Here is a 16,286-nt window from a genome sequence, read left to right on the forward strand (position 1 = left end):
ACCAATAACTATATATATTTATACACACAAACCCACAACCATATTGGAGTTTGTAGCTTCCTAATTAAGCAATCATCAATAATGGAGCTTAATATCTTATGTAAGCTTTATATTTCCCTCTTAAACATAATCAATGAACAGTTTCTGAAACATTGGATATTCTAATCAATCGCTTGATTTAAAAACTATTTTATGGTCATCTAATTTGAACAACGCTGTTGTATTCAATTAGTCATGACTTGGTGAATTAGTGTGGCTTGGAATTCTGAATAATTTCAACAGTTTCAATAACAAATATAATCATTAATTAATAGTAGTACCATTAATACATAACATACAATAGAACCCCTAGAATAGCACCAAAAACAAATGACGTGATGAGTGCGTGTTATGTGGTACCAAACTCCATGGCATGATGTGGCTGCCATCTTCAACACGCAAGTAGCAATGATATATTTGAAGGTTAATGAGACAACAATTTTGTACCTAAGTGTTACCGTGTCCTTAAATGATGTGACGTAAAATATGATTGATTTAATTATATAATGGCAATAATATACTATTATTGTATGACTAAATTAACCATATTTTATATTACATTATTTGAAATAAGGCTATCCTTTAAGAGTATTGTAGAATCGTAAAAGGAAAATAAAATGGACCGATCGAGCCAAACTAATATTGAGATATAGAATTTTAAAATAATAAAAAACTTTTGACTTTTAGACACCTTTCAAATCTCATTCTTATCTGCTGAATCTTAGAGTGAACCATCCAAAAGAAAAAGACAATGATTCAGACTGGGAAATGGTTGAAGCAGACAGGATTAAAGGATTAAACAGGATAATCAAAATTCATATGCTAGTGGTTATATGGTGACGGTGTGATTGTGAACATGATTAGTATAATAATTATAACTATCATGACCAAAGCATGAAAATGTTTTTTCAAAAATAAAAATCCAAATCACATTATTTTTTTTACTAATTTTATTTTTTAAAAATTTACTCAATAAAAAAATCTTAAACATGATTAGTGTGGCTTGGAATTCTGAATGATTTTAAAGATTTCAATAACAAATATTAAGTAGATTAATGAGGAACTTCTGTTTTTTTAAAAACATTGTCCTTTTTAGGATTAGATGAAATCTTTGATAATGTGGTGACGGCAGGAATTGTGCTCTATTATTAGTCTAATGAAACTCCTTATCCTACACCCCACCAATTTTCCTTATATAAAACATTCATCTTTGGGTTTCTCTGCCTGCATGTCCAGCACTTGAAATTGATCCATTCAAATATGGTTTTGCTGGCAAACCCTCAATTCACCACAAAAATTTGACCAAGCAAGCTAAGGTGGGAGAAATTGCTGAGTCATGGTGAATCTTAGTCATTGATTTGAAGTAAACATTAGGAGACAATAAGTGGGCTTGTTGTTTCTCGCCAATAATGACAATTGAATTCCCATTGCCCATCTCAACCTCCACAAGTTTACCTTTTATTATGGCTGCAAAAGAGAAGCCCAATTCGGACTCTATATATTACATGTTTGATTTATAGTTTGAAAATATTACCATGTGTTCTAAAAGTAAATCCAACCAATAAAAAAAAATAAATGCAAAAATAAGAGTCTGAATTCTTTTACAAAATAATTTTTACCTCAAACGTAATTTTACAACTGCAAACCAAACATGCTCAATATCTATTTTACCTTTTAAGCCATTGAAAAGGAGATGATTGACCATTGGAAAGTTTTAGGGTGATACGTGTTTGATTTGTCAAGCTTGTTCAATTTGCAACTAGTCCAAACAATAACACAAAGTCAATTCACTTTTACGAGCATCCATCAAGACACGAGTGTTGGTACCACTTATTCGTGAACATGTTTAGGATGAATGTGTGTATTTAGGGCATAGTCAACTTACAAACGCCATTGTGATTTCAAAACAAATATAAAATAATTCTTGTTAATGTTACATTTACTTCGAGAACAAGTTCATTACGGCTCTACTAGGAAAAAGATGATGATTAGAACCTTATGAATCAGATGGCAATAACATTAGAGCACCTTTACTTAATAGCATTATTGCTTTACCACTTTTCACCGACAAGCCATTTTTTTTTTCGAAACGAAAAGGATAGCATGCATAACTTGAAAACATCAGTTAATCGAAACAAGTGTTTGATTAGCTATAAAAATGGTTTTTAATAATTATTATTTTTATACTCAGTTATAAAAAATAAGTATTGGAATTATATAACAGAATCATTATAATAAAAAAAATAGATAAAATTATATACAATGCATTGGAAAAAATTCAATCTAAAAACCCTAAGCCCAAATCATACTCAGAAAATTTTGGGAATGCTGATGAAATGGCAGCCATGCACTAAGCACCCGATACTTTTTTTTATATACTCACTAGATACTTACATGTACATGTTTAACAATGGATTAAATTCAAGACAATTGTTTTTTGAATTGAAAAAAGATCACAAGTTTTTTGTTAAAACTATTTTTCTTCAAAAATAAGTTAATCCAAATGCATGATCCTCCCAAAAAATAAATGATTTATAATCTTCCAAGGGATACGTCATACCTATCAGCCCACAAGAAGAAACAATGGTCTACGCAGACAGTGATTTCTGAGTCATTGGTATTTCATTCAACCACTAGGCTCTAACTATTGGCAATTTCCTGAAGAAAGACCAGCCAAAGTAGAAATTGTCGAGAAATGCTGAAAAATCTACATCCATTTTCAGTTAGTTTTATACATTTGCTACAATGAAAAACACATGTTTTCAATGAACCACAAATTATAATATTGAATCAAGTACAAGCATGTTAGGGTCATGCAATAACCTTGATGTCCGTATAGTCAGCAAGGTTAGTTCCCAGCAGCTGTGTCATTTCTACACTGTTCAATGGCTGGAGGAAGCAAAAGCCTAAGCCTACTTCTATACCTTGTGATACGTTGTAACCGTTCTTCCCTTAAACTACATGCAGCAAAGTAATTACAACATTGTTAATATATTTATTTCATCCAAAAGCATAGTATATCACACACAAAAAAGAAAAGGACCATGCATGCTTTCCAAAATTATAAGATAGTGTAAGGAACATCCCTGTAGGCATCCACGCTTTACCCAAAGGTACAAACACTCATTCAAGGGAAAAAGAAATAAAGGGCAGTAATTGTAACAGTGAAGGATCAAATATGGAGCAAAGAAAATATGAATATGCTTTAAAACAATCTATTTTGAGGTTACAATTAAAGATTAAGACAAAAATAAGTTATCAGCCAGAAAAGCTAACATAAAAAGGGATAATTCCCATTTTCAAGATGACTCAGCGTCGTGCCATCATCCACCATATGAAAGGTGATATAAGTCCAAAATAGGCCTTGATTCCGAGACAACAGAAAAGGGAACAAATTCATTTAGAACTGAAAATTTGCATATGCTTGAATGAAACAATATGTTTCAACAGGGTTTATATTTGAACAAATATCATCATAAAGTCTATTATACTAATCATCCAGCAATATTGCGAAACATGATTATAATAGTTAAACATTGGTTGGAATAGTCAAGCTTGATGATAGTGCAAAGAGTTTTACATCAACACTGGGTCAATTAAAAACATTCAATATCGCAAATAGGAATGTGGCAAACAAGTTAGTCATATAAAAGTGCCAAATTTAAGTGATTTAAATATCAATGAAATCCTTTCAAAAAAAATGTCAATGGAATAGATTTTATTGGATCCTCATGGAATGACAAGAAGCCTTTATTATGCATGTCATCAAAGATAAAAGAGATCATTCAGACTTACAGCCTGTTTGAATAAGATTCATTTACTGCAAACAAAAGTTTTATGCTCCCAAGACATTTAACAACAGAAAGAAGAAGCTCCTTCGACTGAACACACAGTAAAACAAGCAGGCACTTAATTGAGTCCTCTGTTGCTTCTTTCTCTTATAGTGTACCTTTGAGAGACATGTATTTAAGAGAAGAAAAGGCCCACATTTTATTTAATACTACCTCCAGTCCTTTTTATAAGAAACAAGTTTCAGTGTAAAATTCACTATAACTTGTTTCTTATAAAAAGGACCAAAGGGAGTAATACTTTGATAGAGAAAGGAAACTCCATACCAATGTAATTATGTATTACCATTTTCAGAATTACATTAATGTTTATGAGGTGATAAATATGTAAAGTGCATAAAATCTCTAATAGAAAAATGTTTAAATTGCAGGCAGAGATCATATTAGAAAACCAAAGGCTTTTAGCAAATATTGTCATATTTAAATTTAAGTAATTTACTGATGCTGTATGGGCTTCTCATCTCCTAGCAAAGTTCATATGCTATGTGCAATAGTTATTACAAGACAACTTCATGGTTTTGACTTTAATATCCAATCAGCATGGACCTTCTAAGATCTTGAGTCCATCTCTAAACTTAAGAATTGGAATGACTTATAACAGTTGTAACATGACTTTACAATTTTCACATAACTTGTTTATGGTTAATCTACAGCATTCAGTAGATAGATATATTTGACAACTTGTGTACTGTCAACTGAGGTTGTGAAATTACTTGAGATCGGAAAGGGTGGGAAAAATTGTAAATGATGACACAGATTGTAAGATCCTACTAAAAATATAAAAGTGTATTCTAATATAAAAAGGATAATTAAAGTATGTAATAAGTCCACTAAAATTCAATAATTTTGATATATATCTAGTAGTCATTGTATTATTAATATCCTAATTCTATTTTATATTCAATAATGATTATGGAAAGGAAAAAAGAAGGAAAAAAAGTGTAGAAAGAGGGGGGTAAAAAAAAGAGAAACCAAAGTCATAGGTTATTTCAAAGGCCCAGAACAAGCCCAATCAATGTGAGTTTCAGAAACAACCAAAACAAAGTCTATATGATCCACACAAACCAAAGTGATCTTAGAGACATGGTAAGAAACCTACAAAAACAAAAAGGAAAGAAAAAGAAAAGAGACCCACAATTGATAGTGATCCAAGACAGAGGTCAAAAACAGGGAAAAAATTGAAACAAGAGAGGTGCCATACTCAGAACAGTCAAAAAACAGAGAAAAGTTGTGGTGTTTGGGAGAGGAAATAAGTCACAAATCAGTCAACTGAGTGGGACAAGAGAGGTGTCACTTGAAAAGAAGAGCTCTTAGTGGCAAAGACCAATGAAATGGATTTTCTCTACAATGGGTTGCCCAAACTGATAGAGGACTATCCAAAGAGGAAGAGTGTGGCTTAGATGGGCTCAACATGGATGGACCAATCACTTAAGCAAGGAGTAAGATATTTCAAGAAGAGTTTGGCAAGAGACTAAATTCTCTCATGGAGGAAAGAGAAGAAATGAAGTTCATTTATTTTAGCCAACTTTTATAATAAGATTTGTTTTCGTTTTTAATTATATTTTTGGGCTTGTAATGGGCTGCTATTTTTTTATTGTTCTTTTTAAGTCTTTTAATTATTAGATTAGTTATTGGGCCTTGGGCCTCATTTAGGGTTATTAGTAGGATTTATAAATTGACTCTTTATGAAATTTCATATCAGACACGAACAGAGTGTCTTTCTTGGTTCTTGTGTGGAACCTTAGGTTCTTATCAAAGAATTTTATTCTTTGTGGTGAATCATCCTCAACTTATTAATCTCTCAAGATTGTGGCGATGTTCTTTCCATCTCCTTCTCTAATTCCGCTTTATCCTTTTATTTTTTTCAATTTCATAGAGCCCGAATTGGTTCCCGAGTTTACTGATGCTAAAAATTAGATCCGCAAATCAGAGAAAAGTTGTGGTGTTTGGGAGAGGAAATGAGTCACAAAAGTGTGGATCTTCAACTTGCAGGAACATGAGAATCTCATGAGCTAGCAAATCGGCTTGCCAATCATCAATCATGGTACGATTCCACTCCTCAACGATCCTACCCTGAATCAAGCATGGAAGCCATCCATAATTCATAGGATCTAACAATCTTACAAGTTAAATCACAATTTTTTACAACCTTGCTGTCAACTCGGTCTAGCAATGTTTTGACAACAATTCATGCATTCACAAATTCACATAAACTGTATGGTTAATCTACTTCATTCAGTTAATAGTTGTATCATTGTATGTTACAATTCATAATGCCTTGTCAACTCAGTCATGAAATGTTCTTACACAAGTCATTCGTAAATGATGAATAAATAAACCAGAAGGTGAAAGGGAGGGTTAAAAATAAAACTTACCAAGCTCTAACCTTCTTGGCACGTTTAATATGTCTCTTCAATAGATCTTGAGGTGATAAGTGCTCAACAGACTGCTCATTCTGAAAGCAGCAATGAGTAGAACATAGGATATGAATTAATAGAATTCAAATACTGACATAGAATTGAAGTGAAAGAACTAAAATTTCAACAGAAGCATTGCTTTAAAAAAAATCTGCATGAGAAGAGTTCTATTCTACAAAGCTTATTCAACAACACAAGTATCAAAGAAATATCTATTTTCCATGTACATAAGGATTTTACATTCACAAATTTGATTGCTTTAAATTAGTCAGTTAACCAGAAAAGAAAATCCAACCTCTTCCTTCTCATCTTCATCTTTTTCATCTTCTTTCTTGTTTGACAGATAACTAGCCACCATAGATGCAGGCAATGGTTTAGGAAGAGCCTTCATTACATCTTTCTGCTGTGACTTCCAATTACAATGAAGCATAAGATAATAAATAAATAACACATCAAAATAAACATGCATATAAAATATTCATCCTCCACAAGTAAGTCATTGATAAAAAAACTAGTAAATTCCTGTATATTTGTCATTATTTATAACCAATTTTAAGACCACATAGCAATAGATCATCCCCAAAAAGCTAAAGCTTCTAAATAAAACCTAGTATTTTCCTGTAAACTTCAGTCCCACATTGGAAGGATGAGATTCTAGTGAGTTTAAATGCAGTGTTATCAAAATCAGACTGGTCACCAACTCGTATGTGTATCAAGTCGATGGGTCATTGGTCAGATCAGTGAGTCACTAGTTGAATTGCATGAACCGATATAAATTCAAGTAACATAAATAGATATTTGTAACAATAATATTATTTATGTTGTGCATATTACAAAACATAATTGTAATCTAGTGGTAGATTAATCTTATGTAAAGGAAGTGGTCTAAGGTTCAAAATCTGCAGGTAGCTACTTTTTTCTATTTTTGCAGTTTTGTGATTGAGAGTTGCATTTGTGGTTTCCTGCTGTTAGTGTAGCAGTATTCAACAAAGAAATTGGTTCACCAGTTCAACTAGAGGCAATTTCACCAGTTTAATCCAGTTCAAAGCCAGTTTAATGACATAAACACCAAGTTACATAAATAAATAATTGAATAAGCAAACCAACCTGACTATGGGCCCAGTTCCTAATCAAACCAATTTGACTGGCCAGGCCAAGCCAAGTTTTATAACTCTTTATAAGGCTTTGGACTCTCCAACTACAAGAGCTAGCTTTTGCTATTTAGTTCTCCCCAAGGTCTTGCTGGTGACACCATCATCAAAGTTTTTCTCCCAAGATCCTATTAATTGGTAGCAAAGTTTTTCACCATGTTTCTTAGCTACAAACAAGAGGCATAGGTGGTGACACCAGCATTTCATTGTTTGCCTGGAAATAGTCGAAGGCTAGTACACAACCAACCCACTTGGGAATCGGGGCTAAGACATGGAACTTGAGCTCCCCATAGAAAGTCTGGTGTTGAGATCCCACATCAACTATAGATATGGTTAAAATAAAGCTTCCAAAGGCTTGGGCAATTCTCTCCTTATGACTTATGAGATAACTTTTGGGGTTGAGTTAGGCCTAGTCCAAGTTCAAGATGGTATCAATAACCTGAGCTATTTCTTCACAAACAAATGTTTTTTCCTTTTCTTTTCCACTAGAACAATATCAATGCTTCGCTGGTCCAGGTCTCTGCTGCCATGCCTTTTCGCCAACATGACCCAATAACCAAGAGCCCCCTTTGCCAGTAACCTTCCTCCATCATAGCCCATCATGCCACCACACAACCTTCTACTCACTTGTTTGTAACTGGCACATGAGCCCTTTTACAAGAGATCAGCCTGCCAACAAGCTGTCAGCAACCTCACCCAGCCTGCCCCCAGCCACAAGTCAGTATGGCGTCCCCCCCAGATCCGATTCTACTATTACATCTGAGAGTTTCACCAATGTTCCTCTCATTGTGAAAAGCACACTGGGTCTGCCAATTATCCAGCTTTGGTTCAAGGGATGAAGTCGTTCCTATCGCCTCACCAAACTACTCACAGATATCCTCACCAAAGACCAATCATGTTGGAAACAAATTGGTGCATCCTTATCTAGCGTTTTGTGTTATTCTCTAGATGCTAAGTTGCAGGTTCAATATTCTGCCTTCAAGACATGCTATGACAATTGGAACAAAGCATGGTTCTGATTACATGGAAGATCCTCATCTTTATCACTCAATTGTTGGTGCTTTGCAATATGGTACACTTACCAGACCAGAGGTTGGTTAGTGCTAATCGGATCTGTCAGTTTCTTTTTCAACCTCAGGAGCAACATTAGAAAGTGGTTAAATGCATTTTACAGTACCTTCAGGGATCTATTTCCTTTGGCCTACTACTGCAGCCTGCACCTGCTGACCAACCCCTCTCTTCAAGCATACTGGTGATGCTGACTAGGGTAGTGAGCATGATAATAGGCAATCTACTCCTGGATCATGTATTTTGTGCTTCTAATCTTGTCTCTAGGGGGATCTTTACTTCAAGAATTTAAGATCACCACTCACTCCAATCATCATATTTTGTAACAATAACAGCAGTCTTCTACTGTCACATAATTCTATTCTACACACTAAAACAAAACACATGGAGCTAGATCTTTTCTTGGTCAGAGAAAAGGTCCTTAGTAGGAATCCACATGTCTACCATATCCCTGCTCAAGACTAGGTTGCTGGTGTTCTCACCAAGGCAGTCTCAGCTCCAAGATTCTGGAACTCGCACAACAAACTCAAGTTCTGGACCAGTGAACTGATCCATCCCACATGAGTTTGTGGGAGCATGCTAGAGTATATACAATAGCTTCTAAGCTTAGTTTACTCTCATCCAGCTGTCATTTTTTGTGACAGTTGTCAGTTATCTATATTAACTGAGTTGTTGATCAGAACTAGGATTTTTTTTGTATAAATATTAATCATCCTTGTATTACCATTGAGAATTTATTAATATCGAAATCATTTTCATTTTTCTTCTCTCTACTTTTCATAATTAATAGTTGAGATCACTCTAAGAGCTTCAAATCACCCTTGCTAATGTACTCACTGCCCACAATACACCATCAGAATGGAGGTCTTAATGCATTGGATTTGGAAAGGCTAACCTGTGAAGATATATGTTGAAACATTCACTGTGTTGCAGAATGAATTTTCTGATTTCACCTCAAGGACAAGGCAAAACTCAGGGAGGGGGAGGTATTGTTAGATCCCCCCCCCCCCCCCCCCCCCCCGAAAAAAATAAAACAAAGTGTGTGCACAGCAGGGGGAACAAGATTGCACCCAACTTAGCTCTGTTAATGCAGCCAGCGAGTAGAATGCAAATGAGTGTAGCTAGGTTGTTATAAAAAGGAGAATAGATAACAGGTGGTCAGTTTTGGTGAAGTTGTAAGTTATAACTGAATCAAAGATAAGCCTGGGCCCTTGAAGTCCTGGAACATTTGTATATTTTATTATTCATCTCTATCTCCTCTAGGAAGCCATTCTCCAGAGAATGCAGATCACCCATAATCAAGTTTCACCTTTGATATTGAGTCATTTTCCATCTTTTTCCTAACTCTTTCAACTTACAACTCATTCATTCAAAGGAAAACAAAGAATGCAACATAAAAACTGTATTAAACCTTAAGGCCTGTTTTATATTTTGAATGGTGAGTCCACTAACAAAATAAATAAATAAAAAAGCTCTATTCTGGTGAAAAGCAACTTTGGCTTTAATTATCTATACACCTTTCTCTAATAATTTGGTCTCAGATAAGTTAATTTTAGCTGATTTTCATCAGATTCAAATTCAAGTTTATCAAAGAAAGGTATATCCTAGACTCCTAGTCACATTTTTAAAACCTAAACTATGTGCTCTAGTTAAACACATAACCTGGTGAAAAAGAGGTTACGGGACCCTTGTTCATAGCATTATATAAAATTAAAACTCACTGCAACTGCAACACAATGAACACATTACTACTTGATGCAGTACCCACAGGAAAAGCATATATAAGCCATAACTTCTACTTATAAAAGATTCAATCATTGTCTCATTCCAAAGATGCCAAATGATAGAAAATATCATGCATCTTCATAGAATTAAGATCAATTATTTGTACAGCGTTTAAAAACCAATATATTTCATTCAAATTCCACACACACACACAAAAAAAGGCATGACCTCATTGAGAATCACCAGTATTTAGTTGTAGATTCAATATTTGCTATACATAGGAAAAGGTACAACCAAAATATTCATCAAGTTTCTCTAGTCAAACTTATTAAAAATGGAAGCTCAATTACAGCAAAGTTCAGTAATAATCGATGTGGATTTTATAATTTATCAAAGTATACATGCAATTAGCATCATCTCTTTAACATTAAACTAGAATTAAGGAAGAATATTTAGTCAGTCAATATCACATGCTTGAAATCAGAAGCAGATGAAAAATTATAAAAAGAGGAAGTACAAATATATAACTCAAACCTGGCTTTCTTCATTTATACCATTTCTCAACCAAGATCTACAAAGTGCATATAGAGAAGCATCCTCAGTTATTCTGACCTAAAAAATATGAAATATAACATAATTACCAGAACTAAAAAGAAAACACCAGGGACAGAGCTAGGATTTTGGCTCACAGGACTAATTCATCGTCATAAGTCATAACCAACACTACAAGTTTATGCATTGGATTCAAATATTTAGTTAACAAAGTGACAAGGTTGGATATAATATATGAAAATGTTTTGGGGCTTTTCAACTTAGTGTGTGTTTGGATTGGAGTTAAAATCATGGTGGAGCATGGTGAGTTGGGCCAAACTTGGTTTGACTGAAAGCAATGGTGAAGTTGAAGCAATTCCAATGGGAAAAAATCATGGTGAAGTTGAAGTAATAAGAAGCTGATTCTACTAAATGTAAAATCAACTTTGAATGTATTTTGTCTAATTTACCCCCACACTTATTATATTGGTTACACAGAGCAATATGAATATTATGAAACAACTCCACTGGTTACACAGAGCAATATGAGTATTGTTGTGATGGGGAATACTTATACAAATTATTTTTTATAAGGGTTATTGTTCAGTTAGTTATGATTCTATTTCAGAAGATAACATATAATATTAAAGATATATTCTCTTAATTTAATAATTAACATGAAATGAAAAAATTATGCCTATTCATTTTTATATATAGAAAAGTGTACATAGACATTAAAACCCATTTTGGTAACTACACACTCAAAATAAAATCTGATTCAAAGTATTCAAACAGCATTTTCTTAAAGAATCACTTTTTTATACCTGTTGTCCAAACAAAAATCATGCTACCACAACCCATTTTAACCATAATCAATTTTATAGAATCACATTGATCTAATCACCACATAACCAAACAATTCTATAGAATCAAGTTAATCTAATCACCACATATCCAAACACACATTTATATGTTGAATCATGAACTTATTTTGTTGCGCCAACTAATTACTAATTAAGCTACTGCCATAATAATAGTTAGAACTTTGTTTACTCTAAAACTCATTTAATCATTTTTCTTATTTGACTTCAAGTTAACAGGGAAAATTTCTTTCCTTTCTACATAAATTAGAATTCTTAGACCTCCCCTAGTCACATTGTAATGTTATCCTGTACTTGGGAAACATGTTCAAACTTTGAGTCTAATGAAACTAGAAAGTGAGTCATGTCAACTTGGGAAGCATGGTCAGTCTACTTTTAATGTCATTCATTCAATTTTAGGGCCCAAGTTGCCTTTAATCCTTCAAGTCTTAAGTAGTTTTTACTTTTATTGATTACTTCTGTTACTCCTTCAATACCCAGTTGTTTAGTCACTTTCAAACCAAAGATTTTGGTAAAATTATTCAAAGTATTTACACAATTTAGTCTGGAAATGTTGATCATATGAAGTTACATTGTGATAATCAAGTCATTCAAGTGGCTTTATATATTGCCTCAAATCCAATCTTTCATGGGAAGACCAAGCATATAGAAGTACAGAATTTGATAGTTACTTTGTCTAAGTCATCTCCGGGGAGGAAAACTGGTTCAAATCTGGAATAAAATGGAATGTGGGTTCTGGTTCCAAGGTTAGGTTTTGGGAAGATGGGTGGATGGCTGATGGGATCCCTCTAATGGTAAAATACCCTAGACTTTACTTGATCTCGAATAAAAAAAACCAGCACATTCAGCAGATGGGAAGTAGTTCAGCTAGAACATGGGAGTGGTGCCTGCAGTGGAGGAGAATACTTTTTGAGGCTGAGATACCTATGGGGGCTTGTTTTTTGGAGGAAATCCAACATCTCAACATAAACGAGCAGCAACAAGACAGGTGGGTGTGGCTAAGCGACTCAACTGGGGTATATACTGTAAGCAGTGCATATCAACTGCTTGACAGGGAATCAAGAGATGAGAACATAGATGGGGTATTTCAAGACGTATGGAAGCTAAAAATACCAAGTAAAGCTGTGTTTTTCGCTTGGAGATTAATACGTGATAGACTGTCCACTAAATCTAATTTGTCTAGAAGGAATATGGACATCACTGGCAAATTATGCCCATTCTGTAGGGAAAAGGATGAGGAGGCTGCCCATCTGTTCTTCAGCTGCCACAAAGTTATGCCGCTCTGGTGGGAGTGTTTTCACAGAATCCAAGACAGCACTTCATGCAGCACTCATTCAGCAGTACCTCTCTCTTGGTATCAAATCACATAGATGGCTCATTTGGTGGGTGTCCCTAACATGGTGCGTATGGAATCATAGAAACAAAGTGGTCTTTTCAAACGACAGCTTCAACGCCAACAAGCTGATGGAGGACGCTGTATTTTTCTGCTTGACTTGGTTGAGGAACCTTGAGAAAGGATTTGACATCTTTTCACTTTTGGTCAAGCAATATCAGAGAAGGTTTCTTTTTGTAATTAGGGGGAACTAGATTTACATGCTGGGATGATCTATATAATCTATACAGTCAGAGTTTTGGTTCCTTAATTCATGACGAGTAGTTTTGTATTAGGGAACCAAATCTCCACATGGGTGATAGATGATTGTACATATAACAGTACCCCTGGTACTGTTTTCATATTAATATATATTTCTATTTTTGCGGATCAAAAAAACTATTGAATTTGTTAACTCAAGTAATTAGCTTGCAGATGTTCGCACAGTTTCTTGTCCTGGCCCACCTCTATTCTCAAGGTTTACACAGGTCAGTGTAGTGTGATTTTGAGACCTCTGTTCAGTTTTTTTTTCCTCTGGTGTTGAGCAGTTTGCACTTCATGATACAATACTCAGAGGTATTAATTAATTTATGCTGTATCTTTTTTCTCCTTGTGCAAATTTTCTTTTGTTTTGTTATTGACTTGTTGATTATTTCTTGGATTTATTGGGATTTGTTGTCTAGATTATGTCGCTATGACTTTTTATTATTAAATACTAGACAAAATACAGGCACTCCATGCCGGGAGTGCCTTAACTATTTTTATTTTTTCATTTTTGAAGTTAAATGTAGTTGTAAATAACTACCATCTTTGAAAAGCTTTTGTATGGTAACTGCTTGTGATTGTGGGGTGATTTTTAAAAGTGATTAAAAGGTAAAATAGTTAGAAAATTGTGTACACCAAAAAGAGGTATTCCCTTTATTATTAGTATAGATTAATGATGACAATTTTAGGTAATTTTTATTTTGAGCATTTACAGTGTAGTATAATTATTTATCTTTCAGTATAGTAGCCCTATAGCTCTACCACTAGGTCCACTACAGCATTTTTGGGGTTTGCTGCTCTGCACCATTATCCATGATTATCAACAATGCTTATTCCTATTTTTTTTAAAATATCAATTTGAATTTATCACACAAATTTTCATTTACCATTAATTCTGTAACACATATAAAGCCACCCCAATTGCCAAAATCAGGCTCAATTAATTATATTTAAAAACTAATTAACATTTACCATATAAATTATATTTTTCCATTTATTTCTTTATAAAGCTATTCCTACACCACATTTCATATAGATATATTGCATCTTATAAGTTCTATGACAATTCTTCATCCATCTCCCTATTCTGTAAATTCAAATGTATGAATGATCTAGTAGACCAAAACCACTTCTCATTTAACATAAGAAAACTAACCAAAAGCACTTCTCCCTTATTCATAATCTTAATAAAGCCACCTCTAACTGCAAACAAAAGATACACATCTATCGTGCTACAGTGTCCATGTAAAGACTAATGAATCATCAATCTCCAGTCTCCACAACTACACTTCACTACTCTACTTACCAAAGCCTTTTTTCCTCATATGACCAAGGGTGAAAGAAGACTAATGATGAGTTACAGAACCAACTAGACCAGTGAATTTAAGGTAAAGAAGAATGGTTGGATTTCTATATGATGCCTGCAAAAATCGCAGGAGAAACTGACAATATCCACTATGCTTTATGGAACAAATTGTTGGACTTCTGAGAATAAACTCATCTATAAAAGTGGGTCTAAAGCACATGATTATCAAGGGGAAAAATTGAAAAAAAAAAAAAAAAAAAAAAAGGAACAAATGGATTAAAGGCTAAGGGTTCATAACATTAGGAGACAGTAATACAGATATGGTTAGAAGTGACAAACATATGCTGTGCAAGTAATGCCTACAAACTGTCAAAGATATGTTTGTAGGCAGAAGATAAGCTCAGTGTGCATATCCCAACATCTTTTGGAAAAATATTTAAACAAGCACTTGCAATTACATAGAATGTAATTATATACACATACAAAAAGGAAGAGCATCACATTAACTGCAAATTAATGCAGCCATTATAAATACCATTCCAAGACATATAATGCAAAGGATGTAAAATAAGAGAAAAAGGGACTCACTTTTCGATCTCTAACAACAATGTAGGTATCCTCTCTGCTTTTTTCCCTGAGAAACCCAACAGAGATATCAATCCAACTCAATTACCAATCGAAAACACAACAAAACACCACGATAAATACACATTCAAAAACTTCACCTCGTATTCGTATCTTTACCGCCATTGACATGAGCAACCGCAGACCGAGCAGCCGACTAAAACCAAACAAACAAAAATAATAACAATTTTAAATTCAGCATAATATTTATTTCCACCACAACACCAAAGATACACTTCCAATTTCAAACCAAACTGAATCCATTTAGGTACTATCATTTAAACAGGACAAAATCTAGAACCCCATAACAAAAAAGGAAAAACCATAACCATCATTTACTCATTCTAATATATATAACTCATTCACAAAATTGTAAAGTAAAGGGAGCTTAAGATTGGGAACCTTTTTAACGGGAGGCGAGGCGGCAGGTGCTGCGGCGGCGGCGTGAGAGAACGGCACGTGAGTCGGCGGCCGGGCCACGTGCAAGGCGTGACTGAAGTAGTCCAAGGGCACGCCGCCGTGCATCATGGAAGGCGGCGGGAACGGGCCTTGATCGGCGGCTCGGACGCCTTTGGGCGCAAAGGGGTAGACGAAGTGGGGGTTGGGGGCGCGAATTGGGAGGGTTTGTTGCTGGGAAGGGTAATGGTGGTGGTGCTGCTGCATCTGCGGCTGAGGGAGCGGCGAGATGGGTCGTGATGTGGTGGTTGTGGCGGCGGCGGCGGGGTCGAGAGGCATGGCAGTGGTGGTTTTTGAACGAGAATTTGAGTGAAGAGAGGAAAAGTTGTTTTGATTGTGGCGTGAGTGAGTTTGGGGGTTTTATTTGGAGAGAAGAAAAAGGGAGGGAAAGGGAAATTGGTAATAATTGTCCGGGAAAGCCAAAAAATTAATAACAGCTGGGTATGTGTGAGGTTTCGATGTGGACCGTTAATGAAAAAATAGGAGTATATAGTCTACGATTATTATGATCTCCATTAATACTCATGGACTTTATATCTCAAATTCTTAACTTCTTTTTTTTATTCATTTTCATTCAATGGATCAAAACCAATTCAATCTCAAT

General features: G+C 34.6%; 1 protein-coding gene across 3 annotated transcripts; it reads right to left on the reverse strand.

Moving 5' to 3' along the window:
* Positions 1 to 2,365: 2,365 nt before the first annotated feature.
* On the reverse strand, positions 2,366 to 16,129 carry LOC114421964. Of its 3 annotated transcripts, XM_028388113.1 has the most exons (8): positions 15,629 to 16,129; positions 15,328 to 15,383; positions 15,191 to 15,236; positions 10,783 to 10,860; positions 6,600 to 6,713; positions 6,263 to 6,342; positions 2,863 to 2,996; positions 2,366 to 2,746 (listed from the first exon to the last, which is right to left on the reverse strand). In XM_028388113.1, the coding sequence occupies exons 1-7, from the start codon at positions 15,959 to 15,961 to the stop codon at positions 2,888 to 2,890; spliced, it is 816 nt and encodes a 271-aa protein (XP_028243914.1). In that variant the 5' UTR covers positions 15,962 to 16,129; the 3' UTR covers positions 2,366 to 2,746; positions 2,863 to 2,887. The 3 variants fall into 3 exon arrangements, with proteins under 3 accessions (XP_028243914.1, XP_028243916.1, XP_028243915.1); XM_028388115.1 differs by having other exon boundaries at positions 2,629 to 2,996; positions 6,600 to 6,704; positions 15,629 to 16,128; XM_028388114.1 differs by having other exon boundaries at positions 2,629 to 2,996; positions 6,600 to 6,707; positions 15,629 to 16,127.
* Between the last annotated feature and the right edge of the window lie 157 nt (positions 16,130 to 16,286).

This window comes from Glycine soja, chromosome 8 (genome assembly GCF_004193775.1).
Source record: "Glycine soja cultivar W05 chromosome 8, ASM419377v2, whole genome shotgun sequence".
NCBI lineage: Eukaryota > Viridiplantae > Streptophyta > Magnoliopsida > Fabales > Fabaceae > Glycine > Glycine soja.